The 13,165-nt window shown below is 44.1% G+C and overlaps 1 protein-coding gene across 1 annotated transcript; it reads left to right on the top strand.

Moving 5' to 3' along the window:
* The first annotated feature begins 727 nt into the window (after positions 1 to 727).
* Positions 728 to 12,449, top strand: tex2l (testis expressed 2, like). Its single transcript, XM_028568579.1, has 11 exons — positions 728 to 2,080; positions 5,447 to 5,647; positions 6,083 to 6,413; positions 7,344 to 7,621; positions 7,867 to 8,016; positions 8,126 to 8,225; positions 8,828 to 8,960; positions 10,723 to 10,860; positions 11,379 to 11,588; positions 12,063 to 12,183; positions 12,276 to 12,449. Exons 1-11 carry the CDS (start codon positions 728 to 730, stop codon positions 12,447 to 12,449), a joined length of 3,189 nt encoding a protein of 1,062 aa, XP_028424380.1.
* Positions 12,450 to 13,165: the final 716 nt, after the last annotated feature.

Below are 13,165 nucleotides of genomic sequence, written 5' to 3'. Positions count from 1 at the left end.
CAGCTCGAGGAGACACCAGGGGGAGGGAGTGCTGTGGCTCGTCTGACAGTTAGCTCTGTAGAGGCTGAGACTGGAAGATGCTGTAGTTGTTTCCTTGGGGAGATGGCGTGCTGAATACCACTTCAGGGAGTGCCTTTTTCCTTTGTTCGGAGATAACAGTTTTGACAAAGACAAAAATAAACTTTCTTTGTTTAATACTGAAAGTTGTCTTTTACTCAAACTAGGCCTTTTTCATTACGTATTCATGTTCACAGAGGGCACAGAAATTGAATGAATTCTATATACAATAGACATCCAATCAGCCCCAAAAGACATTAGATCCAAGCTGCCCTAGTTTATGCAACATTTGGGGGAGACTATCTTGTCTATTTTTGCATGCCTCTAAAGCCCATTCACTATGTGGAGCGGCAGCTATGGGAGAGGTGCTTATTTGGATCGGAGTCATTCACTAGGCTTCGGATTAATGTAGATTTCGACAACTCTTCAGAGCCAAACTACGTGACATTCACACAGTAATACGGAATTGGCACTGGTAAGCAGTTTCTGTAATAAATGAGGCACAACTGTAGAAAAGATGCCCGTCCTCTCTTTCACTCTCTATGGCTCATTCCCTCAAAGCTTTTATTTGTTCCGCCTCCGAGGCTTAATAATGTAGCTGACCATGTTCTTTATTTATTCTCTTTCACTGACTCTTAGGTGCCTTGGCTGTGCAATGTAAAGTCAAGAAATGGCAGAGCTCGGAACAAATGGGGAAAGAAGAAGTGAGGGTAAAGGAAGAGGAGGTGGCGGACCTCTCCAGGAGCCCCATGGCCCGGCAATTGGCCTATCCCCAGTGGGTGGGACCAAGAGGCATCGAGGGATTGTGATCCAGCTGACCAGGACAGAGGGAGAGTGGAACAGCCTGGATGACAGTGAGCTCATCTTCTCCATCGACCACGATGACGACTACCCCTCCATATCTCTCTCCAAGGAGAGGCAGCTTTCCGTCGAGGATGACAGAAAGTTGCAGTCCCAAGCTTTCCACGTCCCGCTTTCCCCCTCGTTCCCTGGCTCGTTGGGCAACTGCTCCACCAGTGGCCCCAGCTTCCTCTCCCCGGGCACTTCTTCGCCCACCCACCGACCCCTCGCGAGCCTGGTCAAGTCTCTCTCCACAGAGCTGGAGCTTAAAGAAGGCTCCACCCTCAGACCTAGGCCCCTTCTCAGCCTCGTGAAGTCCATCTCCACGGAGATCTCCCGCTCAGAACCCGAGGTGTCGCAGTCTAAATCAGACTCCCGCCTCAACCTCCACCTGTGGAAGCAGCTCACGCAAACAAAAAATCGCAGCGCTGGGGACTCTCGCACCGCGCCCCCTTCTCCGAGCTCGCACTCCCCTAGTGGAGAGAGTCTGAAAGGGAGCTTCTTCAAAATGGAGTTAGAGGACACCAAGAGGAAGCTCTCGGAGGCCGTGCACGAGCCTCTGAGCAGCATGTTCAGTAAGATCATGAGAGAGGACAACGCAGGCAGCCCCAAACACCAGTGTAAGAGCCATGGGGCTCATCACGTCAGCTCCAGAGCTTTGGGGCGCGAAGGTAGCACCGACACGGTCCTCTCCGAGTCCCCTGTGAGGAACACGAGAAAAGCAGACGCGGATGTTTTTCCTGTGTTTGACTGGCCTTCTGTCAGACATCCAGGGAGCAGCCACTGCCCTGTGCATCACAACAGGCAACATCACAGGGATGAGGAACTGGAAATACGTACAGACGGCGACGTGATGCAAGTGTTAGCCATGGAGAGATCACCTACCCTTGCAGCGCCCCTGGTTAGGACTTCCCCCCTTTCTCAACCCCCTCATCCTCTGCCACGCATGAGTTTATTCTGCGTGGCAATGCTGTCCTATGGCTATTTCATCCTACCTCTCAGTCCGTACTTCTCTGGCCTGGCTCTGGGATTAGTGCTGGGCTTCTTGTTAGGACTGTTGCTCATTAGGATGGGTTCCTGCAGGACTCGCCTATCAGCTCCTCCACACAGATCAGCACAGACTCTGTTGGGTGAAGGCATTCTGACAGGTGGCTCTGTCAGCACTGAGCCTGACACCCTCAAGGTAAACCTGATGATCGTTAACACATTTCTCAACATGTCTTCCAGAAATAACACCTAAGAAAGAGCGCTTAAGCAGAATCATCAGACTTTTTTTTTTTATTTAATTTCTTTTTTTGCACCCAAACCCTATCTGTTAAAGCAATAGTTGGCATTTTGGGAAATACATTTACTCACTTTGTTGCCGAGAATTAGACGAGAAAAATGTATGCCACTCTCGTGTCTGTCCGTTACAGAAAGTTAGCTAGCTTAGCGGCACAACGTCTGAGAACAGGGGAAAAAAAAAAAAAAAAAGCATGTTTACTCCAAATACAGTAACAAGACCGTGCTAATTTGTTCTAAAAGAACAGTGTCAAGTTAACGAGTGACTTAAGCACCTCCGCTGACTGCTTCCCTCGCAGAGTAATGCTTCTCAAAGTGGCACGCAACGGAATGCAATTACAATCTTCAATAATAAAAGCTGCCTGAGCCGCAGTGGTAATTACTGTTCTCCTACTGGCTACTGAGCTCGGCAAGGGGCAACCGGAGAGAACAGCTACCACCCTGACACTGTCAGTTCCAGAGGCAATTAGTGGGGATAAAGGCAGGAGGAAGCTGTAATTTGTCAGGGTGCGAGGCAGGGTAGAGGGAGTGGAGAGGGGTGGCGATGGCTGGAATTGGGGGTTATGCTGTCTCAGTGTTAAGATAATTCCCTTGTTTGGTCATTAGCAGGTTTGGTTTCAGTCTCATGGCTGTTGACATGTGAAAGTCAGAGCGGCAAGGTTTGTGAGAGAACAGTCATGGTGTTTTTAATTGCGGCCACAATTCTGAACGGTGTTAGCAGAGGCTGACACCGCTGTATGAATAAAGTACAAATACAATTTCAGTTTAAATAATAGATTGTTTGTTAGTTAATTGGAGCATTAGGAGGGAGCGTCAAGTTCTCAAAGGGGACCATGCAGTATGACACCATTCAGCACACATGCAGCACTCCTAACAGGGCCGGAGTGGGACTCACTTTCAGCCCTGGAGTTTCATGCCTTAGACCGGCCCACTTTACTTCACGACTGACTATATTAAAATAATGTAATTAAAACCTTAGTATATTTAACAAAAAGTTTGATTCATAAACACGAACACGTTGTATTATGTTTTGTACAAATGCTAGCATATTGCACTGCTCCTAACTAGCTCAGTCTCATCGTCTTCATTTGGCGTTTCACTGTCGCTGGTTTTAATGAAAACGTTTCATTTCAGCAGTTTAGCACATTTGGCCACGGTACTTTTTAGAGCAGGGGTGTCAAACTCATTTTTTACTAAGGGAAAAGAGAATCACACCAAGCGCCAGACATGCAGAGTTTATTGACGTGCTTTTGTTACTGTATCTCACTTTTTTTTTTACATTTTGGTAGCTTTTTTCCTCATTTTTGTTGTTTTTGTTCTGACTTCTTTGTGGCTTTCTCAGAAATTTCTTACCTTTTTGTAAATTTGTTGCTTTTTCCAACATTTTTGTATGCTTTTTGTCGCATTTTTGTTGACATGAAGCCCTACAAAAGTGTTCCTTAGCCATCATAGAATTTAGCAAATCAAGCAAAACAACAACAACAACAACAACAACCTATTTCACAGCCTGAATATGAAAACTCTCTGCTTCTGGGGGAATGTCTGAGTCTCAGAGTTGGCAAATCTGCCATATGTGTGCTTTGAATGTCAGGTAATTGCAGTTTAAAAAACACTTTCCTGTGTTTTTGGTTTGGCGCACAACTAGGCGGGCCAAAATGTATTGTGAACCCAAATTGATATACGGGACGGTTTTAAATCTGCAAGGGGCCGGATGTGGCCCACGGGCCTTGAGTTTGACACGTGATCTAGAGCTTTCCTTTATTTAATTGTCGCCTTTTCACAGCCGTTTATGCGCTTTCTATTATCTGTTTATATACAGTAGCTTCTTTTAGCTTGCGGTCACATCCTCCAACAAGCACGTGTAGTGCAGTGTACGTGTAAGCAGTGTACGAGGTGACGGTTTGTTTTTGTTATTTAGCAAGGTACCGTAAATACGTCATCGTTTACCAGGCTGCACTCTGCGAGTGGGCTGCATGAATTTAGAGAACGGTGGGCTGCAAGGAACAATGCATAAATATAAAGAGTGGGCTGCGAGTTCAGGCAGCCTAGGGACATCACCCAAAATTTTCAACTTTGATTTCAAACCAGTGCCATGACTGAACCCCGCGATCAAAAAACCAAACCTGGTGCAATCCGGGCTGAGACCTAATGAACACTTCAGCATATGCTGAAAAGGCATTAAGTTTTATATTTTAATGCTTCTTCATTTTTTTATTTCACAGGATTTTAAAGCCAGTAAATTTACACTAATTAATTATGTAATAATTATGTCTATCTGGTTATAGAGTTGTGTTCAAGCATACGCTGACCCAATGCAACTCCAGACATTAAAGAAATAGTTTTGGAAAATGTACTTTCTTGCTGAGATTTAGATAAGAAGACTGCTATCTCTCACAGTTTTGCACACTAATTATTAATGGTAGAGCCAGGAAAGGCTTAGCATAGCATAGCGAAATGATTAGCTTGGCTCTGTTCGAAGCTCAAAAATACACCTACCAGCACATCTAAATGCTCCCTAATCAACGCATTGAATCCTGTTTGTTTAAGTCATACATACACTAAATTGTTAAAAACACTGATTTGTGGTTTTCTCTGTAGTTAGCTCAATACTTTGCATACAACTTAGTCGATTAAGCTAGCTTTGTCAAGCAAGAACTATAATCTCTTAGCCATTGCAGTGACATTGAATGTATCATATGATTCTCAGGGGTGGATTTGCTCTGATTTCATTTTATTAGGAACGGTTTACACACTAACCGAAGCCCTGCATCTAATTCAACCGTTACCATCTGTAACCTAAACTCTGTGATTGGTGATGGTTGTTGACAGCAGCATGAAGCCAGAAAAGGCGCATTGCCTTGAAGGCCAAATCCAGGAAACAATGTCCCTTTAAACTAAAAGCAATTTTTTTTGTTATATTCCAGAATATTCTCGATTACTAACATTATTATGGCTGACTAATCCTCTTACCCCTCAGCTCGCAGATGCGCTTCCTGTACTGCTTTGGTTTCATAACTAATTCAGCCATATTAAAACATAATTTATGTTGAAATCCACGAGAGGAGAATTTACCAAGAGAGAATTTACCAAGTATGATAGTTTGGACAAAAAGACACCCTTACAATCACATTTACTGCATTGTTAGGCTGATTACAATCATCATAGCATGATTTTCAAGACTGGAACAATTCCAGATCTCGTGTTTATAACTCATTTGAAACTGTGCACGGTGTTGATTGAAATTAATGCTCACTTTCTGCCTTTCCAGGGCTGGATGAATGAGATACATGATTACGACCCAGAAACCTACCATCCAGCTCTGACTCACTCCGTGTTTGCTGCCCTGGAGGGCTCTTGTCTCCATCTGGACTCCCCACGTAACAACATCAGCCGTAGGGCCACGTACGATGAGAGAATCCACGAGACCACCTTCGTCAAGTCACGCTCCTTTCAGCTCGCCAAGAGCAAAGTATGATGACTAAGTAACTGTGTTATGGGAACATTTGTTCTGTATTTGAGGCTGTTTTTTTATTTATTTTTTATTGGGATCTACAAAGGAAAGGGAAGGCCTGATATATTTTGGTGTTCTGGGGATGTTCTGATGGTGTAGGTAGGGCAGAGCTGCAGTAAACTTAGTCTAACTTTATGTATCATTCACTGTCTTACTAATGAATGCTTAGGATTTAGTACAGGGCCTGAAGTTGCTAGTAATACCTGAGAGAAAATAAACAAATATAGTGAAAAGCATATTTGAAATCAAGTTTAATGGCAAGAAACAGTTAAAGCAACTTCTCATGTTGGTTCAGATCTTTAGAATTCATTTCATGAATCTGACTGCATTGCTCATTTAATGGTTGCCTTTTGCTTTGACACAAAACAAAAACTCCGCCACTGTTCCCCAAAGGTATTCCTGCTGCCATCTGTGTTGGCTCGGAAGCGGATGTGGAACCCAAAGTATCCCATCTGCATCCAACTGGCTGGGACAGAGAACTCCCAGGGGGATGAGGGAGGAAGGTCGGAGGAGAGTCGGGGAGAGGAGCCGGGAGCTGAACCGGCAAGTCCGCAACAAAGTTCCTCCAAACACGTCCATGACCTTCCCACCACTCTTTACCTCTTCGGCCGCACAGGAAGAGAGAAAGAAGAGTGGTTTCGTCACTTCCTGTTTGCATCTGTGGAGACAGAGAGGGAAAAGGAGAGGGACATACAGAAGCCTGGCAGATGTGTGTCCAGATTTGGTACGAGAAATGTTAATAATGCATTAGAGAAGAGAGGGCTTCCAGATAAGGCATCTATACAAATGCTATATATGTGTGGATTATGGATTACGTGCTCCAATTCTTTGCATTTCAAAGCCAATCCCTTTCCAAAGAACATGCAGATCTCATATTTGTTTCCTGACATGACAGGGCTAAGGCATCAGAAAAAAACAGCTTTGTTTTTACTGTATTTGGTAGAAAATGACTAACATGTGTAACCCCCTTGTGCTTTTTATTTTCTAATTCAAATCTGACATTTGATCTGGCATCTGTCACACCTCCTTATGACATCGCCACACTCTTGTTTATGGCATTGGTTAGAAGTAGTACTATATAAAAAATTAAAGTTGCTGCGTCACATTCTTGGGAATTGCTGGCAATTGATAAAAGTGGTTTAGTGATTTTAAGGATTTTAGTTTGACATATTACCTATATTTGTTTTCTTTTTTTGCAGAGAGTTAGAGGAGAAGATTGATACCATTCTTATGTCACGTGGATTAAGTATTAAGCAGGAACAGCGGGTTAGCTTAGCTTAGCATAACGACTGTAAATAGGGGGAATCAGATGGCCAAAAGTAACAAGCTCACATAGTAAATGTTGTATAATTTCCACAGCACTAATTCACCATACCAACATCGGAGACATTTCATACACTCTGCTGTGCTTAGCTTCTCTTTTTTTTAGCAGAAATGTTTTCATACAAAACTCAACACGTTCCTCACATTAAAAGTGTACCTATGAAAAGAATGCTGCAAGACTTTTTAACTTAATTCATAGTAGCCTAACATTGTTCGGCGAAAAGGCAAAGTGGAACGCCTGACATGACTCTTGCTGTGCTGATGGAATGAACAGATTTTCTGTGAATGGTGGTTATAACCATAACCAACAATGCTGCCTGTGTTCTCCCAGGTGACCCAGCATCGGCACAGAGCGTTAATGCCCAAGGTAACGTCCCAAGCAGCAGAGGCTCCAGCGGAGTGGACAGCTGTGAGGAGGACGCCCCCTTCACACCTCCAGTCCCCTGCATCCCTGCAGCTCCTGTCAGTCAGACCTCCAGTAGCACCGGGGGCCTTTCCCTGCTAGACTACCCCGGATACATGGCTCGCCTCCTGGCCACAGAAGAGTTCACCCCCCTCTCCAGATCTGGAGCCAGCAGCACAGCAACAAGCCCCACCATTAAGGGAAATGTAAGTCATGCTCGCAGATATAATTAAGTGAATCAAATGAAGTGAGACTGTAGGGACATTCCAGAGATGGACAGTTTACACGTTATCTTAACAGAGTAAAGTGACACAGCACCAGTGGTATAAAATGGCGTAATTATTCCATTGTTCTTCCTCTGTTTTTAGCTCTAAATTGGACAAAACCAGCACTTTTCTTGTCCTTGCTCAGCTTTTACGCAGGTGTCCTTTTTTTTCTCCTTTTTCTCCAGTGTACCTGTGATCTAGCAGAGCGCCCTGGGACGAGCCAGACTGCGTGGGCTAACGCTCTAATTGGTCGAATCTTCTGGGACTTTCTGCGAGAGAAGCACTGGGCCGATGTGGTTTCCCACAAGATCCAGAAGAAGCTGAGCAAAATCAGAGTGCGAGCAGCTTTATTTAAAGTTACAGTCAATTTATCCATAAGTGTGATTTTACAAATGCCATAAATGCATTTAATATCCTTTAAAAAATATGCAATATTCTTTACAGCTGCCTTACTTTATGAATGAGCTGACTCTGACTGAATTGGATATGGGCTGCTCTATGCCACAAATCTCCATTACCTCCAGACCAGAGATCAACCACAGAGGTTTGTAAAAAATGGAGATGAAACACGGAGAGATAAAGAAAACCATACACATACCCAATATGCAAACACACACATATGCAAGAGATGAGTAAGGAGATGGCCTGTTGCTCATGTGATTACAGCTGAGTACTGCAGAGCATCAGATCAGAAGTTGTTATCCTGTTGTAATCTCACAAAGCAGGAGAGCCATTAGGCCACGGCCTTCGGAATTTGGAGCGTATTGGCTTGTGTGTGTGTGTGTGAGTGTGTTTGTGTGTGTGTTTTAAAATCAGAGAATCTGCCAGACAGCACTCCTAATGACGAGCGAAATGAAAGTGTGTCAGCATGCGTATGCGCGTGCGACCTCATGGTTTTTCTGTTTCTCCACCCAATTCGCTGTTACACAACCGCCCGTCAACAAATTATCCTGTTTTCAGCTCCTAAAGGGGATTTATAATCCCTCGTAATTTGTTAGAAATTTAATTTCAAGGCTTGATAATCACTGTAAAAGCTGTTTAATCCGCCCACTAAGCAGTGGGTGTCCAGATTGAGCTGTGTGTTTTGTGAGTTTTGTCTTGATTTCGCTGGTCTGGTGTTGACCTTTTCCCACCACCCCCCTGCAGGCCTGTGGGTGCAGATGCAGCTGGCCTACACTGGCGCCCTGCAGATGACCCTGCAGACAAAGTTCAACCTGTCCAAGCTGGGTAAGGAGAGCGGTCAGGATGCAGACTGTACGGCTGAAACCGGTAGCCCACGGTCAGTACCACACACACACACACACACACACACACACACAATGCAAGCATGAACGAAATAACGGTTTGGGAATGTCTGTTTTCAGCTAATTCAGTGAATGAAATACCTGCAAATAAAGATTCCCTGAGAGATATTACAGGGGTTTTCCATTGACTTAGTAATGCACTTCCATAAAGCTATGGGATTTTATGGAAGTGAGAGACAGATTTTTGTTTCAACACATCCTCATACTTAAACGATAGAATAAATCGATTGTCAATGACTCCCAAAAGGACATAAATAACCGTTCTATTTACTGCCATCGTGCAGCGGTGAAAATGAATCGTGACTGTTGTATTTAATGTCACAGGCGCAGTTTTAAAAAAGGCAGGTAAATACTTAGGGTCAGTAAACATGGGATTGGCTGAAAGTAGTAAAACTACTATAATGAGGATGTAATGTGGCGATGTCGTTACGGACTAAGATCTGTAAAAAATGTATTTGAAAAAGTGATAGTTGACTTAAGGTTTTGACATTTTTGGCGATCCTATGGCTGAATGGGTTTTTAAGCCCCCAGCGTTGACTTCAAGGCAGCGCTGCAACCGTCAACTTCAAGGCATCTAAACCTAACCTTAACCCTAACCCTTGCACCGCTGCCTGGAAGACGACGTTGGGGGCTTAAAACACCAAACACCGATCCTATGCTTCACCTCGCTTCATCGGTTGCTCTGGTGATAAGTACTACAGCAACAATAAACTGAATTTGTTATGAGGTGCTTGCACAATCGATTTATATGGTCGTTTTCTGGGTGAGGACGGTCTGTTTTGTTTTTATGTTGAAAATGGAAGCAGCACAGGCAGAAACCTGACTTTTAGTCCTTAGTATGAGTCAAGCTTAAAAAATTCTGGGTAGCTTACCTGGTAGAGCGCGGGCCCATATACAGAGGTTTACTCCTTGACGCAGCGGCTGTGGGTTTGACTCCAACCTGTGGCACCCTCTCTCTCCTTTCATGTCTTCAGCAGTCTTATATATAAAGTAAAAAAGTAATCTTAAAAAAAACAAAACACCAGAGCCTCCAGTCCCCATCATGCAACACAATAGCGCCTATTGTTGGACCTTCACCGCCTGATGTCATCATCAGGGGTATTTTATCAGACTTTAGAGAGCTCCCTCCAAAAAACCAAGGAACACATCATACAGCTGTTTTTACAGGCTGAGTAGTACTCCTCGTGATGACTGAGCTGCCCTTTATGTGTAAAATCTGTGAGTGCCCCTTTAAAAAAAAAACATTTGAAGGTGTATATCATCATATTGCCCAGGCCAAGTAGCAGGAGTGATAGCCCACGTAACACAAAAACCTGTATTTTCATTCTCATCATAGCATGAATATAACCACCTACACAGCCCTCTTTCTATCCCTTTATCCTTCTGGTCTCTCGGCTGATATTTAGAGCAGAGCTCCACATTACATTGATAAGCGTAGACCTGCCTGTCATAGGCCTGCAGCAGTGGGGATTACAGTCCAGGCTAAGCTTTACATTAGCTGTCTGTCGTGCATCTGAAGCTTTACACAGGGAGTGAAAACTTGCGTTTTTTCATCTTTTCAAGCCGCTGAGACACTTTTACAGAAATTGCAAGATTTCTTCTTAAACAGAACTCAATCTGATGGTTAAATGTCACTTTTGTTAATGCAAAAAAAATATTTTGATGCTTCCATGCATATCATACATTTTGTCATCCATTCGCCCGTTCCTAACTTGTCTGCCCCGCGCATCCTGCCAGCTGCAAGCCCATCTTCAGCGTGTTGGCGGACAGTGATGAGGAGTCCTCCAGCGCTGGTTCATCTGATGAGGAAGAGCTGCTTCTCTCTGAGCCTCAGGGTCCAGTGGGGGAGAAGGGATCCACGCCAGCTACCGATGGGTAAATGCTGATATATAAAGTACTGTAGTAAAAAACTAAATTCTGGCCATGTGTTTCCTTAGTACAAAAAAAGGCTGTTTATTACAATACTAAGTACTTATTTGACTCTTTTCAAAAGATGTTCAGAGTAGGTTTTGTTAATTAAAGATTACAAATGTACCACCAACTGCTACATTTGTATGTGATGCAATTAAAAATACTTTTACATAAACAGCTACTGAAAAAGGCAGAATGTGTAACCTTTAGTAAGCAACACCTCTAAGCGTTACTTCTATCCTTCTGTGTTGTGAATGCTCATTTTTCCAAAGCAGAAAAGAACCTGCGCTGACATCACACTCCAGATGGTTGCAGCTTTCCTTTTCATTTCCATTTCAGACTCTCAGCTCCCCTCAAATTTAGACTTAGCATCTAAATACTAAATCTCCTCTCCTCTCCTCTCCTCTCCTCTCTTCTCCTCTCCTCTCCTCCTCTCCTCTCCTCTCCTCTCCTCTCCTCTCCTCTCCTCTCCTCTCCTACAGCACAGGGGGCGGTAAGACTGGACGGAAGATTTTGAGATTTGTGGACAAAATCGCTAAATCCAAGTATTTCCAGAAGGCGGCAGAGAATGAGTTCATTAAGAAGAAGTTTGAGGAGATGTCCAACACGCCTCTGCTGCTCACTGTGGAGGTTCAAGAGCTGTCAGGGGCTCTGGTGGTCAACATCCCACCACCCCCTACAGACAGGATATGGTAAATGCTGAGGCATTGGAGCGGTTTCTGTCCAGACAACGTAGTGGTGACACTGTAAATTAGCTCAAATCCAGTGTGGCATTTCTGTTATGCTATTTCTTGCTGCCATAAGCTCCAAGCAAAGCTTGGTCTAGCTCTCTGGATATAGACACTGATATTACCTTCCACATTTCAGACTAAATTCTGGACATTCATTTCACTCGGTACCAATTACTGCACGTCATGAAAGCACCGCAACTTCAGAAACAGCCATTATCAAAATCAAATCAAATCAACAACATGTTGTGTTTGTCACCATTTGCGTGTGACTCATTTTCCACACCTCATCTCCTGCCAATTTAATTATTCTACCAATCCATTTTGGGCTGAAGCCTGTTTCAAGCACTGAGGCAAAAAACGAGACTAAAACGTGACCGAAAACAGCAATTCAATAAAGATGTGATGGATTTGATTCTGTTATGATGTCCTCTGTAGGTACAGCTTCTGCGTGCCCCCCAAGCTGGATCTGCACGTCCGTCCCAAACTAGGGGAGCGGGAGGTGACTTTTTGTCATGTAACCGAGTGGATTGAAAAAAAACTGCAGGATGAGTTCCAGGTAAAAAAAAAACAAACCCAACAACAACATCTACCATCTACAATGCTGTCATTCTCTTAGCTTTCCTTACAATCATGTTACTTCTTCTCCAGAAAGTGTTTGTACTGCCGAACATGGACGACATCTACATACCCCTGATGCATTCTGGGGTGGACAGCCCTCAAGCCTCCCATCCACTGTCCTCTCAGTCCCGACGGTCCCAAAACTCCTCCACGGAGTCCATAGAGAGGATCCCACCTGAGGTCCCTGGGGCAAAGCCGCACTAGTGCCTCGTGTTGATGATCAAAAGAGCGCTGATCCTGCAAAATGGATTCAATACGTTAGACTGTATATTCACAGTGAGAAAAGGGGCAGAGGCAGAAGAAAGAGAGCATAGTTACATTAGCCCCTATAGACTTCAGTAGCAGACTCACTAACCCTGGTGTTGATGTCTGAACCAGGAGTTCCTGAAGCTCTGACGTTTAGCGCTGCAGGCAGTGTTGTAGTCGAGTCCCCAACTGTCGAGTCCGAGTCAAGACGCGAGTCCCCAGCGTTCAAATCCGAGTCCAACTCACCAAAGAAGAGTCCGAGTCGAGTCTCGAATCCAGAGAACGGCGACTGGAGTCCGAGTCCAGGACTCGAGTACTCCATCACTGCCTTTTACACGTAAAAGTAGTCAGAAACTTCATCCAACTTCCTAGTCCTATTTCATGACTGCTCAAGTCCGATTTCATAAATCCTTGAGTCCGAGCCCAAGTCATGTTGCGTGAGTTTAAGTTGAGACACTAGTCCAGAGAATAGTGACTCGAGTCGGAGTCCAGGACTCTAGTACTCCATCACTGGCTGCAGGTGTTTGGGTGACTGATGCAGAGAGATGGAGGTTTGTTTACTGTACAACCAACTACAATGCATACCTTTTTGCAAATGTTTACATGTGAATGATCCCTGTGAGAGCATACTGTATATATATACATATACTGTATATACAGTATGTATATATTCA

This window comes from Perca flavescens, chromosome 21, assembly GCF_004354835.1.
Source record: "Perca flavescens isolate YP-PL-M2 chromosome 21, PFLA_1.0, whole genome shotgun sequence".
Classification (NCBI taxonomy): Eukaryota; Metazoa; Chordata; class Actinopteri; order Perciformes; family Percidae; genus Perca; species Perca flavescens.
This window is presented reverse-complemented; position numbering and strand designations above follow the sequence as displayed.